This window comes from Cyprinus carpio, chromosome B20 (assembly GCF_018340385.1).
Source record: "Cyprinus carpio isolate SPL01 chromosome B20, ASM1834038v1, whole genome shotgun sequence".
In the NCBI taxonomy this organism is placed as follows: domain Eukaryota; kingdom Metazoa; phylum Chordata; class Actinopteri; order Cypriniformes; family Cyprinidae; genus Cyprinus; species Cyprinus carpio.
The window spans coordinates 26209277-26230165 of record NC_056616.1 but is presented as its reverse complement, the minus strand read 5'-3'; the positions used below and the strand labels follow the sequence as shown (position 1 = coordinate 26230165).

Genomic DNA, 20889 nt, shown 5'->3' with positions numbered 1-20889 from the left:
TTTTAGAGAGGAAGGGAGTTGTGCTGATGATTTTTCTTTGATGTTTATAAGTATAATGTGGTAGAACAACTAGAAATGCTCACCTGCGGCCAGAGCAGAATGTTTAACATTAATGGAAAAACATCATATGATTTATTAATGAAAAGAAAAGTATATGTTGCTTCACTATATTAGCCATTTTATAGTCTGAATTGTAGTGTACACTTTTTATTCCTTTCCTATGTAGTGCACTACTTTCTTCCCATAATGCCTGATCTTATAAATAGTGTAGAACCAATGTATTATAATGATTTGATGATTTTGGGATCAGCCCGAACTAAAGAAAAGATATGGATTTCATTGGTTTTAAATGTGTTTATTCTGGCTCTCAGAGCATTGTTCTGGTTTATGTTGGCATGGTGACATCCACAACTATGACCTCCGGTTTCACAGACAAGGCTTAAACCTAGTCCCAGACTAAAACGCATGTCTGGGCTGTTTTTACTGAAAGAAACTTGCACTTATCTTAAAATGATCTTAAAATCTGTCAGTGCTATTGATTTGTCTCAAGATGCACATCAGTAGTGTTTTTATCTAAGGGACATTTATAAAAGCTACTTAAATGTCCTAATTGAACTATTGCCTAATTCTGGTTTCACCTAAACCCTGTCTGTGAAACCAGGCTTTAGTGTGGATTCATACAGCAAGTTGCTGGAGTCCAGTGTGGCATTGAAGAGCAACCATGCATGATTTCACTGCCCTGCAGTGAGGAAGCAGTTTAAATACATGCTGAGAGACGAGACATAGCAGTGTATACAGGTTTACAGAGGCACATTCATTCAAATATACACCCATTTACAGTAAAGGGCTCATGTCAATTGCACATCTGAATAAAAAAAAAGATGAAATTTGTTCTGCTGAAACCATCAGTTTCTTTTAAGAATGAATCTGTGGAGGGATACGGTAGTGAAGAAATAATAACAATAAACAGAGGAGGAACATGTTTATGAGCGTCTTTTTAAAGACAAAACTCTCAAAATCATTTAAGAGATTTTTAAAGAGGCAGGCCTCACTTTTAGCAACTGAAATGAAAAAGCGATTTTAAATAATTTTAATATATTCCGTAGTACAATAATCCTGCATTTTTGTTGTTTGTGAAATTACAATACTACATTGGGTGTTAATGTTCAATACTCATTCTGCAGATAAAGAAATCGATAAATACTTGAAGAGGAAAAAATCAGAAAGCATTCCCAAGGATATTAAGAATTATAAAAAAAACACTACACATTGTATACACCATTTTTTTGCATCCAGATATACAGCAAATTGGCTAAACAAAGCAAATATATTGCCTTTATGGAAGCTAGCGTTGTGTTATTGTCCCCAATATCATTCTTTACACGAGATTGCACTCGAAAACATTGCAGGCTTAAGTTTGGCTTAAGGACGGAGCGTATTTGTGCGTTAGTACTGGTGCATTGTGGGAAGATTACAGACTTAGAGTGAATGTGGACTGGCTCTGTGGGTCTCAAGAGGAACTGAGGCCAGAATCGGACTCCCCGTTGGTCTCCTGGGCTTTTCCTGCACATGGGATGGAGGAGCAGGGAATGCTGTAGGAGGAGCAGGCACACGTTTGAATGACCTCCTTTAGAGTTCCTCCCTGTTCCTCTACATTGAAGATGTTTGTCTGCTCGAGCTTGTCATCGCAGATTCTGTGGATACAAAACATTATTTTAGCTGAGGAGTGTCATCTAACAAGGAAAAAACTAGAAGGAAGTTTCATTAACGTAAAAGTAGCCACCTGGGGTGAAGGGGAGGGGATCATACCAAGGTTTTGACTGAGAGCAAAACAATGTGAGTAGATTTCACTGTAGTTTTCAGTGTTTTACAGTAAGCATCTCCACATTTTTGCCATATCATGCCTTTCATTTCTGCTACAGACCGTAAGAGTAGACAGAATATTTAATATGACAAATGAAAATGAAGCTTTGAGCATTACATGTAGAGTCTGTGCAACAAAACATTAATAATGTCCTTCAAAAACATGGAAACTGATGACAGTTATGACACAGGACAGTGAGACATGTTAAACAGACTGTGATTGTACCCCCATAGCCTCATTTTCATCCATATCAAATTAAAGTTAACATGAACTGCTGTTGCAACCGATTTCATTCAGTAAAAGGGACATTCAACACACACACATACTCCACAAAAGGTATTTCTTTAGCTGAAAATATAAAATTGAAGTAGTATGGAATACTGTATGGAAAAAATACTATGGGAGTCAATGGCTACCGTCAACTGCTTGGTTACCAACATTGTTCAAAATATGTGACCCTGGAGCACAAAACCAGTCTTAAGTCGCTGGGGTATATTTGTAGCAATAGGCAAAAATACACTGTATGGGTCAAAATTATAGATTTATCTTTTATGCCAAAAATCATTAGGATATTAAGTAAAGATTATGTTCCATGAAGATATTTTGTAAATTTCCTACCGTAAATATAGCAAAACTTAATTTTTGATTAGTAATATGCATTGCTAATGACTTCATTTGGACAACTTTAAAGGCGATTTTCTCAATATTTCGTTTTTTTTTTTTTTTTGCACCCTCGGATTCCAGATATTCAAATAGTTGTATCTTGGCTAAATATTGTTAAAAAAACAATATTAATAAATAATGTTGTATCCTGACTATAATATTTTGACGCTTAAGTCTGGTTTTGTGGTCCAGCGTCACATATCTCCTTTTGGTGTTCAGCAGAAGAAAGAAACTCATACAAGGTTTGAAAAAAGTGGAGGGTGAGTAAATAATTAAAGAACTTCTATTTTTGAGTAAACTATCCCGCTAAGATGACCCATAGCTTCTTTGGTATTTGAATCGTTTATGTTAAGATCAGGGATGTGCGTTTAAAAAACATATTTTTAATTTCATGTTGACTTTATGATGTCTACTCTCACTAAGGTCGATAAATTAAAAAAAGCCACATTCTCTTTCAGAATAAGTCAAAATCCTAAAAATCTAACTTTACAGTAATCTTATTTAGATTCACAAGAATAAAATATTCATGAAATGTTTAGTAACCAGTGTCAGAACTTTACAAAACATGATTGCATTTAAAAGATATCAACGGAAACTGCAACAACTTCATAACTTTATATGTGCAAAGCACATAAATGTTGTGACAAGTCACAGTTGACGTCAATAGGTTCACACGTTCATGGTGTATATTTCTATATATACATATGCAGATATTTCTGTTTTCTACCATGATGTTTACATTTATGCATTTTTTTACATTTCCATTTAGCAGACGCTTTTATCCAAAGCAGCTTACAGTGCATTCGGGCTATACACCTTTTTTTTTTTACCAGTATGTTTCTACCATCATGGTGTCAGATGATATAAGTGTTTTTAAGAGCATTATAAATACTGGTGGGCTCATTTCCATTGGCTCTTGGAAGACTTACGTTTATGTTTTGCATGATCCATTACAAATGACATGCCAAAAGATGTTCAGTAAGCATGCAGCTATTAAAAGCATATCCCAAATGTAACCCCAAGGAAAAGGAGTCATCCATTCTAAATCTGTGGGTAAAGCACTAATCACTATTTATAATCATCTATACTTATTCTAATGTATAATTTTCATAATATTATAATATCTAACAGACAATATTCAAATATAGTTGGGTTTAAAAACTGGCATGACAGGTACATTGAGATCATTCATATTTAGATCAATGCAGCTTTTTTCTGCCATGCCTTCATCAAGATCCTCAGTCATGCTGGTTTGAGAGCAGAAGCCATTAATCCATCCATCCATCCATCCATCCATCCACCCATCCATCCATCCATCCATCCATTCATTCATTCATTTATCCTTCAATGATTAAGTCACTGAGGTCCACATAGAGGATTCGTGCACTGTTAACGTGGCTAGTACTGAAAAATTCAACATGGAGATCAAACAAATGCACATCTGCACTGTAATTTGTGTAATATGGGTTCTGGGAGGGAAACTAGGTCACCCATATAAAGAAGAAGTCTCAAAATTTCAGAATGATGTAACAGGCAGCTGAACCTTAACCCAGTGCTGAATAATTAAAATAAAAGCTAGTCAATAACAAAACTCCACAGTTTTACTGCCTCACATCATTGCAGTAAAACACTACGGTTCTTGTGGTGCTAGTCGGTGAGAACGATCAGTCAGGCAGCAGCCAAATGCCAATAAAAAAATACAAAAAACCGGGAAACAGAAGACATTACGGGCGTCAGAGGAAGTTGAAGCATTGGGCTTTGGCACCAAGCATTCTTGTATTCTGAAAAAAGAGCCACAAAATGGTGTGAGGAATATTTAAAAAAGGAAAAAGGGATTCAAAGTTTAAGGAAAGATGTGGAAAGAGTCAATAATGCACAGAAATATTTGGTTTCCAAGGAAATAGAGTCACATCAAACAAATTTAAAGTTAAACCTGAAATCATTCCCAGACGGTTTGGTTGGTTGGTTTTGGTAGTAAAAGGTTATTATTGTATATATTATATTAAATATTTAAGTATTGTGTGTGTATACTAATTATAATAATTTTCCAAATTGCAAGGAAAATAACTAACACTAAATAACTGAAAAACAAGCTAAACTAAAAATAAATAAATAAATAAATAAGCAGAGATAAAACGATCTAATGATGACAGAATTTTCATTTTTGGGTAAATTATTCCTTTAAATTTCAATAAACAGGAACACAGTTTCTCTAAGCAGGTCTTGAGGGTTTTACTGCAGTGGAGAAGGAACAAAAATAGAGAAGAAATATCAGCTGAACTGTCAGAAAGTGCAAGAAAAAAAAAAATCTGCAAACACTGCATTATGTAAATATATGTCTGTGTTTGATGGACCTCAGAGCTGCTTTTACTGGATACATTTTATAGCTGCATTTTTAACACATACATACACAATGATATTTACACAACGGCCAGAGGTTCAGTCTGATTGTGACTAATTTAAAAGTGCATACATAGCATGAAGTGCATTACATAAACACAGAACATCATTGATTAGTTTAACCTTTACCCAGAATGAAACACAGCTTCACTCAGACTTGTACTGATATGCCCGGACCATCAGGACACAGCCATAAACCACACGATATACACAGACCTGCATGCAAAGGCTGTCGTGGTATTTATATTGAGTCAACATGGCAGTCAAATTAAGGTGATGACATCACCTGCTGTGGACTAATGCTTCAACTTTATTATTACTCTTTCCACAATGTCACCACATTCTAAACATTTGTAGCATTTATTTTTCCTTGAGTTGTAATAGTTTTTGTTTCTTGCGCCAAAAACACAACTGACCAATTTCTACCCCTTTTCTGACTCTTAGAATTAAACAGTATGTTATTGCTACTGTACCTTTATCACCAGCTGATTTGCTTTTCATGTGGGAAATGGTTAACTATATGATGTCAATATGTGATGCAAGCCAATGTTTAATCAATATTCTCAGCCCTATAAAGACTGCTGTTGGATTAGCAAGTGAGGAACCAAGTGTTCCCTAATACAGCAAGACAAATTAGAGCCAACCTGTCGTATATGAGGCCATCAATGCCGTGTTCCCTCAACTTCATCCTGTTCTCATGGTCGTTGTTGTAGTCGCCCCAGCAGAAGACCACCAGCCCTTTAGACTGAGCCTCTCTGATGAACTCCATGTTTCGCAAGAGCTCATCAGTGTGAGCGCTGATTCCCTGTGAGCACATTCAAAATTCTTTATTTCATCTTTGTCAGGAAGTCTGACATGGAAAACAATACAGCCACATTACTCTTGCAGGTAAACAAATCACAGAAGCCAAACAACACAATTAGATCTCTTTCACTTCGTAGGTTTGGAGAGTTTTTGATTAAACACAGCGTTATTATGCTGCCAAACTGGGCGTCTCGCCATGCTATTTCACAACTATGTTCTGAAGTGTCAACAGCTGTGCTGTCACACCACCGTTCTCTTACCAGTATGTTCTCACTCTGAGCAAAGCTCATGGCGATCTTAGTGCTCTGACAGCGGATGTCCATGAGTTCAGGATAGAGGTCTGTCACTCCTTGCGTCAGAAACAGGATGGGGTATTTGTTCTGTTTTTGCCTCACCCTAAAGAAAACAACATAATTTATTTCAACTTAACCACAACATCAAGGTTGACTATTTATTCTTTCAAGGAATAGTCCACCCAAAAATGAAAATCTGCTAAAAGTTTACTCACCTTCAGACCAAGATGTAGATGAGTTTGTTTTTGAGGAAATGAAGCATTACATCACTTGCTCACCAATGGGATCCTCTTCAGTGAATGGGTGCCGTCAGAACGAGAGTCCAAACATCTTATAAAAAACATCACAATAATCCACAAATAATCCACATCACTACAGCGCATCAATTACCGCCTTGTGAAGTGAAAAGCTGCATGTTTGTAAGAAGCAAATCCATCGTTAAGGCATTTTAATCTGTTGCTCCTGGCCGAAATATAAGTCTATAAATATAAATGCTTACACCAGTGAAAAAGTCCATCCTCTCACATCAAAATCCACAAACACATTTGTTTAAAACTGTTTTAGACTGTTTTCACTTGTAAACGGTGCTTGACCTTTGCATATTTCTCTCCCGATTCAGACGAAACAACTTTTTCACTAGAGAAAGCAAAAAAAATGTATAGAGCTCTCATATTTTAGCCAGAGGCAACATTTAAGTTAAAAACGCCTTAATGATGGATTTGTTTATTACATTGGTTTATTCACAGGACGTTAACTGACGGACTGGAGTGGTGTGGATTACCTGAGGATTGTCATGATGCTTTTATCAGTTGTTTGGACTCTCATTCTGACGGCACCCATTCACTGCAGAGGATCCATTGTTGGGCAAGTGATGCAATGCTTCATTTCTCCAAATCTGTTCTGATGAAGAAACAAACTCATCTACATTTTGGACTAGAGGTCGACCGATTGATCGGCCAGCTGATTAATCGGACTGATTTTTGGCATTTTTTAATTAATCGGCATTGGCCGATTGTGCTGCAAATTAGGCCGATTTATAGGCAGGCGCAACTGCAGGCAGCTAAGTGTTGTTGTGGAACGGCGTACCGAGAATCTCTCTGGCGGCGTGATCAGCTCACACTCTGCAGCCGCGGCTTGTTCACACGCAGCTTCAGCTAATGATGGCAGGGCAAAACAGACCGTTTTGAAAGCAACCAATTGATGCTGACCATATTTATCATATTCATAAGTGCAACAAGTCATCTGCATGAGAAAGTAGAAATGTGTGCATTTCAGACGAAACTTCTGGGTTGAGTATAACATGCACAGTAATTTTTCTTTATGAAATGTGTCTGTGGGTCTGACAATAGCCTCCACAATGATGAGAGAACTCTTTTATTTTTGTTATCACTTTTGTTATTACTAGATTATGGCCATTTGACTTATAGCAGTGTCCAGTGTTTCCCATACATTAAGTTATTTGTGGCAGCTCGTCACAATATAAAAACTGACCGCCTTAAATAGATTTTCCAAAAGGCTTATATTTCCTTGAATAAACTGAGCACTGCACTTTTCAAATTTAAATGCAGCGCGGGTGGTTTTATATGAATGTATCTTTGAAAGGAACTGTCTTCAGAAAAGCTTTGATGTCATTTTCGTTTCGTCTTTCCTGCAATGCCTGATAAATTAGCGTTTGTAAGCACAGCGCTAATTTGCTTAGCCATTACCAGGAAAACCGCTATATATCTCCTGCTCCAACAGCGCCTCCTGCTGGCAGAGAATCAATTTGCATTTGCAAGTCTGTGGGAAACACTGGTGTCTGTCAACAAACATAAACAAAAAGCATGCTTCAGAACAATTTTGAGAAGGTGCTTAAGTTTTGAGCCATGTATTATTACTATGAATTAAGCTACTACTACTATTACTATCTTGTACCCTGATGAAGGGGAAAAAATAATAAAATCAGCCAAACATATCGGCCAAAAAAAATCGGCATCATATATATAGGCCATCAGCTGCCCTGATTTCTAAATATCGGCATCGGCCAGAGAAAAATCAATATCGGTCGATCTCTATTTTGGACAGTCTAAGGGTGAGTACATTTTTTTTTATTTTAAAGAAACATGGTTGTTTATACTGTGCTTAAATTGCCTGCCATAGTACAAATATATACAACCTTAAAATATCAGTGCAATATTAGAATATGCACATGAACAAGACCTCTTACATTGTGCAGATATCAGGATCAAAACATGAGAAGACTATTCTCCTATTGCCGGCATTCTGCAGCACGCATGTGAGGATGATGTCCAAGAACTGATTCATGTTGAAGTAGGTGGAGAGTTTTGCATCCCAGGAGCCATCCTGTTTGGAGAAACAGAGTCATGAGGGTGTTTTTCTCTCCAGAAACACTGAGATCAAACCAGCTTAAGGCAACACAAACCTTGAACTGACAAATCCACTTTAGTTCAATGTTGAATCCCACATGATCTGGAACAGCCTGGAATATCTGAAACATAATATCAAATGAGAAAAGAGGTTAATCAAGCAGTACAGGTTGGCAGTATACAAGCACAATACCACAATTTTCTTAAATGTTTGGTCAATAAAAAAGGTGAAAAAGTATATATATGCTATATAATTTTTTTTTATAATTTTTGAGGTCAAAGTTGTATATGAAAAGATTAAACTGTCATACCTGTGAAAGGGAAGGGAAAGGTTGGTGCTCATCTACATACTCCTCTTCATCCTGCAAATCTAGACAAAGCAACACCACAAATTAACAATTATTTAACAATTAAACAATCTATTTAACAGTTAACTGTTTATTTGGCTCAATACAGCTCAACAGAGGCTTAGCACTAATTTTAAATTAGACTTTTACTTCAGGAACCTGATTGTGGATAACAGACAAAACACTGCACATTAATCTGTCCTTAAAGCCACCAACTATACTGAACTAAATTATAAACGCAACACTTTTGTTTTTGCCCCATTTTTCATGAGCTGGACTCAAAGATCTAAGACTTTTTTATGTACACAAAAGGCCTATTTCTTTCAAATATTGTTCACAAATCTGTCTAAATCTGTGTTAGTGAGCACTTCTCCTTTGTCTAGATAATCCATCCACCTCATAGGTGTGGCATATCAAGATGCTGATTAGGCAGCATGATTATTGCACAGGTGTGCCTTAGGCTGGCCACAATAAAAGGCCACTCTAAAATGTGCAGTTTTACTGTATTGGGGGGTCCAGGGAGTCCGAAAACCAGTCAGTATCTGGTGTGACCACCATTTCCCTCACGCAGTGCAACACATCTCCTTCTCATAGAGTTGATCAGGTTGTTGACTGTGGTCTGTGGAATGTTGGTCCACTCCTCTTCAATGGCTGTGTGAAGTTGCTGGATATTGGCAGGAACTGGAACACGCTGTTGTATACACTGATCAAGAGCATCCCAAACATGCTCAATGGGTGACATGTCTGGTGAGTATACTGACCATGCAAGAACTGTGATGTTTTCAGCTTCCAGGAATTGTGTACAGATCCTTGCAACATTGGGCCGTGCATTATCATGCTGCAACATGAGGTGATGGTCATGGATGAGTGGCACAACAATGGGCCTCACGATCTCGTCACGGTATTGCTGTGCATTCAAAATGCCGTCAATAAAATGCACTTGTGCTCGTTGTCCATAACATATGCCTGCCATACCATAACCCCACCGCCACCATGGGCCACTCAATCCACACCATTGACATCAGCAAACCGCTCACCCAAACGACACCATACACGCTGTCTGCCATCTGCCCTGTACAGTGAAAACCGGGATTCATCCGTGAATGCCAGATGCCATCGAATGTGAGCATTTGCCCACTCAAGTCGGTTACAACGATGAACTGCAGTCAGGTTGGATGTACTGCCAAATTCTCTGAAGTGCCTTTGGAGACGGCTTATGGTTGAGAAATGAACATTCAATTCATGGGCAACAGCTCTGGTGGACATTCCTGCAGTCAGCATGCCAAATTGCACGCTCCCTTAAAACTTGCAACATCTGTGGAATTGTGCTGTGTGATAAAACTGCACATTTTAGAGTGGCCTTTTATTGTGGCCAGCCTAAGGCACAACTGTGCAATAATCATGCTGTCTAATCAGCATCTTGATATGCCACACCTGTGAGGTGGATGGATTACCTCGGCAAAGGAGAAGTGCTCACTAACACAGATTTAGACAGATTTGTGAACAATGTTTGAGAGAAATAGGCCTTTTGTGTACATAGAAAAAGTCTTAGATTTTTTAGTTCAGCTCATGAAAAATGGGGCAAAAAACAAAAGTGTTATGTTTATAATTTTGTTCAGTGTAGTTTGAAAAGTAGTTATATAATGATCTGCATTTGTATTGTATTTTTGTGACATAAATCAATCTAAATTCTACCTTTGTGGTCCTGAACTTCCATGGCAGTTATGTGGGCCAGCTGAGAAAACCAAAAACATTCACTCATCAATATCAGAATGGAGATAATTGCATTTCATTGATCAATCACAGCAAAAGAATCTGAAATAAGCCTTACTTTTAAAAGCTGAAGTTGATCAAACGTAAGATCTTTGACAGGAACTTCTACCAATAACATTGAGTTCTTGTCAAATTTCTATAAAAGGACACAAGAAATATAAAGCACAAGCGAAGAGATTAACTTTCTTCCTTTTGTTTTGCAATCTTAATCAGTGTTTACTATACTGAAAGACACTAAATGAGTTGTGCAAACAGTGACTTTTCACTGTCAAGTAATGGGAGCCAAATGTGATTGATACCTTTTTAGTAGAAATACAGCAGGTGAGATCATGGTAAACAATCGGAACTAAATCTTTAGAGAGATGAACATCAAACTCTACATAAGCAGCTCCCTTTGGAAAAAACAAGATACACATTAACCTTATAATTTATATAACAAAACAATGTATTTTGGTTGAGTTGCATTCTTTATTTACACTCACATGGTTGGCCGCACTTAGAAATGAGGCAATTGTGTTTTCCCTGATCTTGTGATGCCTGAAATAAAATAGAATCATATTTTCATCAGCAACAAATTTCTTTGTTAAACATGCACTTCTCTCTCAAACTTTGTTCATGCAGCAACGCTGATGTGTGCTTGTTGTGTTATCATAAACTAAGGTGTTTATTGTGTTTTCCTGCTTTATAGTTTTTACAGAGCCTGTAAAACACAGGCTGTGCAAAAATTCAAAAGTCAATACACACCTTAGATGTTTTAAAAGGCAATGTGTTGCAAAACAACAAACAAACAAAAATCTAAAATATATATATATATATATATTTTTTTACTAACAATTTCAGTGCAAAAATGAATCTGAAGGGGATCTGAATGGATTTTACTAATGTTTTAAAAAAAATATTAATTTTTAGGACCATTAACCTTTTTTTGCATTCTGACATTATTATCATGATAATATAGCACATATTCCTTAATTTTTAGTAGACTACTGTAATGCAAATAATAATAATCATTATAATAATATAATAAAAATAATAGTAAAAAATGTTAAAAATGTACAAACTTGTCACCTGTAAAGTAAAACTAACAGAAGTTTTGGTCTTATATTCAGTTTGTAATATTAGTCTTATATTTATTATTCATTTATTTAATTTACTAATTAAATTAAAGACAAAATTTGCTCTGTTTGCTGAGGAGCCAAGAAATCTGTAAATATGATTAAATTATGTATATGAGACAAAACAACTGAATGTCACATTTTGTTATTGGGTGATTCAACACAGATGTTTTACTAGCTAAGAAGATCAGCACTTGTAGAGTTTCATCTCCCTATCTGATGTGAGCATAAGTACAGGAACTGTTGCCTTACAGGTCTTTTTAGGTCATAAGCTGTGTCTTGTTGCATTCATTGTTCAGATATTAAAAGCAGGGAATGTGTCTTATCAGTTATATCCATTGCTTCTGCATTCCAAGTCTTGCATTCAATGACGATACACACAAACCAGGATGAAGACGAGGGAGCTGACTTTGAGAGAAAAAAAAGCAAGCAATTTGGATGCTAAAAGAAAAGAGGAAGTCAATTGAGAAATCAAGAGTTTGGAAACCACCAGCGACATCAGCAGCCAACAACGACCTGATCCCCTGAGAAAAACAAGAGTAGTTGATGACAGAAAAATCATAAAAGCTGTGAAAATGAACCCTAAAATATGTGTCTGTGATATCACCAACAACCTCCAGAAAGCTGAAGGTGATGCTCTAACAATCTACTGTCAACAGGAGACTTCAACAGCAGAATTACAGAGGTTACAGCAAGATGCAAACCTCTGACCAGCAACAAAAATAGAAAGGCAAGATTAGGGTTAGCAAAAAGCACAAAGGTGAGCCAGTAGAGCTTTGGAATGGAGTTTTATGGACCGATGAGACAAACATGAACTTTTATCTAAGTGATGGGAAAGCAAAAGTGTGGAGAAAAAGGGAACTGCAAACGCATGGGCATGCATGGCCATCTCTGGAACAGGCCCTCTCAAATTTAATGATGACTTAATGTATGATGACAGTAGCAGAATGAATTTGGAAGGGTACAAAACCATCTTGGCTACCAATATTCAAGAAAACGCCACCAGACTAATCAGAAAGCCCTTCATATTGGATCAGGACAATGACCCAAAACACCCTGCCAGTTCAGTTTATCAGGGCAAAGAAATGGAAAGTCTTAGATTGCCCAAGTCAATCTCCAGATTTAAATCCTACTGAACATTAATTTCACCTGCTAAAGAGGAGAGTAAAACCAGAAACCCCCCCAAAACAAGCAACAGTTGGTATTGGCTGCATTAAAGGCTGGGAAAAAGCATTTCAAAAGATGATACCAGGAGTCTGATGATGTCTATGGGTCACAGACTCACTGCTCTGATTTCCATGCAAGGGATCTGCAACTAAATATTAGCTTTTAATCTTTTACATCTGCCGTAAGTTCAGCTGTCCCAATACTTATGCTCACATCAAATAGTTGGATGAACTCTAAAAGTGCTGTACTTTTTATTTGGTAAAACGTGTGTTGAAACAACTAATAATAAAATGTGACATTCTGTCTCATATTCTTCTTTTAATCATACTTGCAGAGGTCTTGACTTGTATACACAAACACACACACACACACACACACACAAACACACATATATCCACACTGTTGCTACTCACTTATGAGCATGTGTGCTTCCTGCTCCTCTGTGTCCAACATCCAGAGCGCTCCTTTTCTTCCAGTATTTGGCAAAAGACTGACTCATGTCACACTGAAAGTGTTGGATAGGACGCGTAACCAAGTAATCCACTGAAATCCCATCAAAAATAAAAGCATTTATTTTATTTAATGTTTAAGCCAACACTTAATGCTTAAATTTAATGAAATCAGCACATCAGTAAATGAATGGCATCATAATCACAGTATCTAGCTACTTAGCAACAATGCAAGCAGGGCGGATCTTTCCAACATGAGTGGCTTTACCCTCTATTTACATAGTCTGTGACGTGTTTACAGAGGCAAATGTTGTGTGCATGCAGTAAAAAAACAGATACTATCATGGGCGACAGGAATATGCATTAGTTTTATGGTGTAAAATAAATTAGATGTTTAGACTTTGAACAACAAGTGCATTGTGTTACTGATTATACCTCTAACTTTTCCAATAGTCTGTCTGGCATTCCGGCTCATGATGGGTAGGGTGACCACACCCTGATCTTTGCCACTCTCCACAAAAGTGGATGACAAGAGGATTGCAGTGCCCATGTGACCTGGATGGACATCGCCCTGAACCACGGTCTCACTCAGCTCCTCCTAAACAACAAAGATAGTCACCAATCATAAGTCACCAAAAGGATTCATCCAAAATGAATGTAAATAAATTTAAAAACTCCATCAAAATGCTTTGTGATGCAATTGTGGACAAAATCTTCCTATTAAACAATACCAAAGATTTCCATACCTCATAGAACTCAAAGGTGAGCTCCAGGTTGTCGGGGTCCATGGTGTGAATACTGTATTCGGTCCACCGGGAAGGTTCAAGGGCGTATCCACATTCTGGCTGGGAATGACGAGACTTATATCCGCTGTCACTGATCAAACTGATCTCCAGCGTAGTGGTCATCTCAGGCCATGATGAAGGGCTTTCCTCTTCTTCCTCCTCGATACCTTCCAGCATCAGCTTCAATCTAAAGTATATGAATTATATTTTAGTATATTCTTTGAGTGAAATCAGGCATCAAAACAGTATAATAAGAATTTGAAAAGACAAAAAAATGTTTAGTACTTGGTCTATAATAATGTATAGTGCTTGACTTAAAAAAAACAAATCAATTTGACTAGTAATTTTTTTCTTAGAACATACTTTGAAGGACCTTGTGACTGATTGACCTTGAGATAAGCTTTCTAAGAGTTAAATATGTATTCTGTACTGAAGGATATTACCTGAAGCGTGACGTCTTAAATTTTTTCTTAGTAATAGATACTGGAGGTTTCACAGAGTAATGAAGCCTGAGACGAATTTCCGTCTGGCACGTCAACCAGCCAGAGTCCACACACTCAATGCCATCTGCAGATCAAACAATTTTTATTTGCATGGTTAAGTAAGATAGCATGATGTTGTTTTGTTTTGCATTAAAACGTTTATGTAGTTTAAATGATCAAACTTACCATGGACTCCAAAATGTCCATCGTCAATCATGAGCTCAGGTTCTGCAAGACATAACAAAATTTAATATGGAAGGTCAACTGCTCCTGCTACACATCTACAAAAGGTAAGAGTCACCTGTACAGAGTAAATAGACACCACCACCATGACACATTCATTTTCTGGTTTGTTTCTTAAACAATCAAAATATACAGATGAAACAAGTGTTCAGTTTGCTCTGTACTGAATGGAGCTCTACACGTTTGTAGCCATGAATCATACGAGCAAGAAATGGGCATGTTGGAATTTAAGAGTAACGCTAAAGATAATTATAATAGATAAATACTTGGCAAAAGTTAAATAACAATAATCTAAATGCATAATCCAGCAAGTGTTACCATGCAAGCAAATTGTTTTGTGGCAACACGTTAAAACTATGGATCCTGCCTAGTCAAAAAAAAATAATAAAAAACAACAATAGTATAACTGTATTGTGTTATGTAATACGATGTTTTGCATAGTCTGTTAAATGCATGTGTGTTATTTGTGTTGTATATGTAAAAACAGAAGCATTAAAAGCATGTATGCTTTAAAATACATTTTAATATTGTTTTTAATGTAAAAATAAACTCAAGATAATTAAAGAAATCATTTTAAAAACTTCTTTCAAAGAAATCAAAAGTGTGCTGTGCATGTAAATAAAGAAGCACTAAATGCATTTTTCCATTAACATGAACACAAAATAATTAATGTAATTATTAGAAAATAAATCAAGGAAAAATGTGTGTTGTGCATGTATATAAAGAAGCGTTAAATGCATGTGCTTTAAAACAGATCTTTTTTTATGTAGCTTCTAATGTAAAAATCAACTATTAAAAATGAACACAATTATAAAAAAAAAAAAAAAAAAATAAAAAAAAACACTTTCTTTAAAGAATTAAACCCAAAAATTTTAAGTGGCAAAATTAGAGGAAGGCAAAAGAAAAAAAAGGGTTGCTTGTAAACCCAAAAATGCACCAGTGAAAACTGCTTCGCTCTGTTTGTCTATGAGGGGAAATAGCCCACTAAATGTTTTGGTTTCTAATAATTAGGTTCCTTTAGATTCCCTTAAGTGGCTTTCATTGACATTACATCTGTCCATGACAAATACCACTAAAATCAACATTAAATACAACAAGAAATCACATTTTTATTATTTTCTTTATAGAACATGCATCAATGATTTATGCACAATAAGACCATATGCATTTATGTAGGAAGTAAATAGGGTTATTTACTTTCAAAAAAAAAATGTTGCCGGTCTTATTGTGCATATTACACTGATTAAAATAAGAAAATAATGTGGGTAGTGGAACATAATATTAACCAACGACAATCATGGCCACTCTAAAGTCTATTAATGTTCTGAGAGGTCAAATTAAGTCCCACATCACATTACTTTCCAATAGCTTCATTAATTTGGAAATATGTCAAATTTCAAACGTAAAATGTGTTGTGAATGTTTCATGTAGTCGGAATTTAGCTTGTATTGATAATTCACGCTTAGAGTTAAAGGGGACAAACTGATCTGAATGTAAGAAGAATGAAGGAAGGAGTCTACGGGATGCATTAGACACTCAAACGTGTGGACTATTCTGGGATCAGATACCTGAGGGACTCAATGAGCGTGGCAGCTGATGGGTCTCCCATCTACTGACTATGACTTGACATGGCCCACCTGCATTCTGTAATTCCAAACGGGGGTTAAGATTATGGACAGATTTTGGAAAAACAAAGCCTACTTTGGCCGTTCGAACCAAAGTCTCACTCCCGAAAAAAGAATATGAGATATAGTCACCACTTTCTGCCAGCCAGCCAGTTGGTTGACATCTGAAAAGTGGACTGATTAGTCAGAAGAAACACATTGGCATTTTTCACAGTGTTTAACTAGAGATCTCCAGGTTATTTAAATACATAAAAAAAAAGCTTTGGAAATCCTTGTACTTACCACCTCAAATAATCTTACTTTTCCGCTAATACTTCCCTCACTATGAATAATTGTTTCTAAATTCTTAATTCTTGTTGAAAATATTTCCGTTCTAAATTCTTAAAGACTATTTCTGGCTGGGAGACAACAACTGACATGTAGACATTATGTATAAAAGACACAGCACGTAAGAAGGGGCTCGCAGGAAACCTGTTCCAGAAATGTCATTCTCCAGAGAAAAAAAAAACAGAAGTACCCAGAACTGAGTGGAGTTCTGCTAAAAGAGATTAACAGCTGTGAGGAGAAGGTCCTGGAAACCCCACACACTCACACAGAAGGATTTCAACAACTTAAACTCTTAAAAAATCTATAACATTGAATCACTTGCACCCTAAGAATTAAAAGAAAGCCTTTGAGGAACATTAAAAATATATGTTCAACAAACCCACATATCCCACATGTGAAAATCTAGTCATACATGTATAATAAAACAGCTAAAAATAAAATCACAAATGTATATCACAAACAACAGATACTGCATAGATTATGAAGTGCCTTTAAGAGGCCGTTCACACAGAACACATCTTTCTATTCCACAGTACTGCCCGCTTTTCTATGTAAACAGGTGCTAGATAGACGTGTTTGACCGGTTGTGATCAAGTCTTGCAGTGTCTTGTGCATGACACGGCGTTCTAAAAACGCAGCGCTCAAGTTTAATAAGTTTAACTTTTAAAAAACATGTCTCGAGGCCTTGCGCTTTTTCTCCATTCCACTGCCCACATCTCACGTTTGTCAATCTGTTCTGTGTGAATGGACCGTAACAGAATTATAAACAACAACATCTATGAATAAATATACACGCTGAGGCTGCTTTCTGAGGCTGTGTTGGGTAATCAGTTCGCCATTGGGGCTTTAAAGGTTAATTGTGAACCTTTTAGCAATCACTTCTATCATGTTTGTTTACTAGGAAAAGAAAATCTCACCTTGGATTCCAAAATGAATCCCTTGAAATAGCGATATTTGGTTTCACCCCCTCTAGGAACCTCAACGGTTGTTCTCCACAAGGTGCTGGGGTGAGACGAGACACAGAAGATAAATATGTGGGTCAAGGGTAACTGTGCGTGTGCTGGAAGACAAACATAAGACGGCATTGCACATGTACCCATCCTCCTCTGCTGGCTGCAGGGTCACAGCTTTCTGATGACACCAGCAGCCCAGGGTTTCACAACTGCCAACCACTGCGATCACCTCGCCTGATATAGAAACAAAATACAGTTTATTAATTCTCTCCTTTGCGGTAAGCAAAGGAAAGTGTCTCCAGGTGATAGAGTGCAAAAAGATGACATTCCTTTCAACACTATCATATTTATCACGTCAACATTTGCCAGACAATAAATATAGATGCAATCTTGCATGATTAAAATAACTTGATAATGCTTATTATTACAAAACATTTCTTGTATTATCAATTTCTATATTACGACTATAGCAAAAATACACTTTTAAGGGTGAGATTTTGCAATACATTTCTTTAATAATAACATTAGCACATTTTAAAATGTGTTTATTTATTTATTTACTTTGAATGCCATATCTATGCCAAAATAAACAATAATAAGATTACAATGTAATTCCAATACACTGTTTACAATAATTTAATAACAACCAAAATATACATATATACTTAAACTAACAATAATAGCAATATTAATAATAACAATTAGTTTGTTTAAATCATATAATGTATAGTATATACATATATCATATAATATATAGTATGTGATATAGAAGGGATGTGATGATTAGGTCAGTCATATAATCAGAAAACACTCAAACAACTCCAAAATGTCACATTTACATTAGTTAAATTAGATTGTCTTGATTGTTTCTATTAATAAAAACTTACACAATTAGTAAGTGTCTAAAAAAAAAAAAAAAAAACTGTCAACAGATATGCAAATACATTGTGATATTTGTTAATAACTTATTAGTGGAAGTTGTACACTGTGTTATAGGCTACTTCCATTTCATTTTTCCTCTTACCTAGTTCTGTGGTCCCTCTGACTGTCAGAGTGACTTTAGTGCTGTCCATGACTGACACTCAGGCAGAAAGAGAAGAGAATGAAGAGTCCTAAAACACAAAGGGAAAGAAACACAACTGATGCCCGGTGCAAAAACAACTCTAAGCCACGTTAGCAGCATCAGCTGATCTGGATTTGCCCGGTGGTCTGATACCTGCCTGTAGAACTGCTGTGCACTTTTAAAACCCCTTCTGGTTATTTAAGAATCCGTTAACATTATAAACGTATTTCAATTATACGCCCTAAACATAAACCGGAATATTTGTACTACTGCTGGACACGATATTAGAGAGAGAAATAATGGTATTTCAGACCCTTGAATCTAAACGCGATCTTGACAGTAGCTTAGCTTTCACCACGTTTCATGAAACTCCACTCTTTCAGTGGAAGAAGCAAAAACAACACGGTCTGAACCGGCTACAGCCGGTTTACAGTCAGTGACAACAACACCCGGTTTCCAAGGGTGTTGCTCAAAACATAGCACGATATCTACATAGAAAACACTGTTACGTTCTAAAGGTTACAAAAAAACGCTACCTAGAAAGGGAGCTCACTAGGTTTTGAGACGCAGCCACTATTTGCGGAGCAAAACGTGTAAGTTATATGTGAAGCGTAAAACGAAATGTATAGCGTAACGTTACATTCAGTGTCGACTCCCGTCGATATAGCAATTAAAAACACGATAAAGTGACAATTACCTGAGTTTAAAGACAAATATCCATCCTTTAGTACGGCGTTACCGGGAAACGTTAATAGCGCGCTGACATGCCCATGTTTACATGCAAGCGGATCTCTGCAATCTCGTTAATGCAACTCTGTTAGCTGTGAAACATTTCTTAAAAGAATTGTTTTGACGTTGATTAAAGTTTTTACGTCTCTCAATTATGCTAATCTATGTGCTGGTTGAAAAAAAAAATAGCTGTGAGAAGATCACTTTGTTGTAGGAAATAAAATAAGGGAGGGCTCGAATTGAACAACTCGACTCCGCCTCTCTGCGTTTTTTTGGACACATATGATTGGTGAAAGAAATGATTGACGTTCGATGGGCGGGAGTACATCTGCGCAAGAGACGAGCACGATGCAGTCAAATTAAATATAATTATTAGTCTAATATAGTAATTAATATTAAATCAATTATTAAACAGACATTGTAATGTCTACCTTTTTAACTGAACACAAATAACAATTCTTTAAAATAAATAAATCATCTATATCTGAGATTTTTACGGCACTGTTTGTTAATGAAGAGTGTTAGGCTACTGGTGTAGTAGGCTTTTTTTTATATTGAGAGCATACTTGCAGAAAAATAAATTCACAGCTATACAACTGGGTGTATGACCATTAAATTTGAAAACGTTGACACTTTTAGCTGTCTGAACAGGGTCAGATGACTTCTTAACATTAGGGTATATTAATATTATGGCTGATGAACCAATAAATAAACAAGACAGATTAAGTTAGTTCACTCAAAGTAACAAAACAATCATTATTTTTAATTAAGGTTTATTAGTATATGTGAGTGAAATCAAAAAGGTTGGCAAGGTCAGACAAACCTTTACTGTAAAATCAGGACAATGTAGACTATTGATTTTTCTAGTGGCCTGCCTTTTAGCAGAACTGGTTGCATAATGAGGTGATTCAGCAGGACTGAACACATTCTGCAACTCTGTGTTGCATAACAGAGGTCAGTCAGGCACATGCATGTTTAAGAAAATGTTCAGGGGAAATATAGGGTGAGAAAGTTCAAAAAGATAGACCATATCTTCAGTTATAAAGTTCTGCTGTGTCCTTGATTTCTTTATGCTTGCCACCGCTGGTAGCTTTTCCTGTTCCTGCATGAGCCATTGAGAGTAAATACAATTGGTCTTTTGAAAAGAGCTTGGGCTATTGCTCCCATAATGGTGAATGGTGTGTATTTGACAGTGCTAAGCACAACTGAATGGATGGGACTGCAGGATTATAAATATTTAATGAGTCAGTCTCTTTCTCGCTTGAATCATGTTTTCGCCCTCCCGCTGTTTGCCCTCGTCTGTGGATAAGATAATAGACAGATAATGAATAAAGTGTATGCCTATAACAGGTTTTAAATGGTGAATTAGTATACAATGCCAATTCCACCCCGAAACTAATACAAAAGAGAATAATTATAATGAGGCTTTTTTAGAATGCAC

General features: G+C 36.4%; 1 protein-coding gene across 5 annotated transcripts; it reads right to left on the bottom strand.

Annotated features, from left to right (window-relative positions):
• Positions 1 to 334: 334 nt before the first annotated feature.
• LOC109074258 (glycerophosphocholine phosphodiesterase GPCPD1-like) lies at positions 335 to 19693 on the bottom strand. Of its 5 annotated transcripts, XM_042746996.1 has the most exons (21): positions 19417 to 19693; positions 18681 to 18768; positions 17800 to 17890; positions 17621 to 17705; positions 16320 to 16395; positions 14695 to 14736; positions 14470 to 14593; positions 13988 to 14213; positions 13677 to 13839; positions 13206 to 13335; positions 10993 to 11047; positions 10810 to 10902; positions 10569 to 10646; positions 10433 to 10472; positions 8702 to 8760; positions 8447 to 8512; positions 8231 to 8367; positions 5992 to 6127; positions 5572 to 5732; positions 4256 to 4308; positions 335 to 1694 (listed from the first exon to the last, which is right to left on the bottom strand). In XM_042746996.1, exons 2-21 carry the CDS (start codon positions 18727 to 18729, stop codon positions 1651 to 1653), a joined length of 1908 nt encoding a protein of 635 aa, XP_042602930.1. In that variant the 5' UTR covers positions 18730 to 18768; positions 19417 to 19693; the 3' UTR covers positions 335 to 1650. The 5 variants fall into 5 exon arrangements, with proteins under 5 accessions (XP_042602930.1, XP_018945860.1, XP_018945862.1 ...); XM_019090315.2 differs by lacking the exon at positions 4256 to 4308 and having other exon boundaries at positions 19417 to 19689; XM_019090317.2 differs by lacking the exons at positions 4256 to 4308; positions 19417 to 19693 and adding an exon at positions 18873 to 19252.
• Between the last annotated feature and the right edge of the window lie 1196 nt (positions 19694 to 20889).

Coding starts and splice junctions, on each gene's coding strand:
- LOC109074258 (XM_019090315.2), bottom strand. CDS start 18,729: ATGGACAGCACTAAAGTCACTCTGACAGTCAGAGGGACCACAGAACTA. Junction 14,214..14,469: donor TTTAAGACGTCACGCTTCAG/GTAATATCCTTC, acceptor CATATACTTTAG/ATTGAAGCTGATGCTGGAAG. Junction 6,128..8,230: donor GATCCTGATATCTGCACAAT/GTAAGAGGTCTT, acceptor TGTTTTCTTTAG/GGTGAGGCAAAAACAGAACA.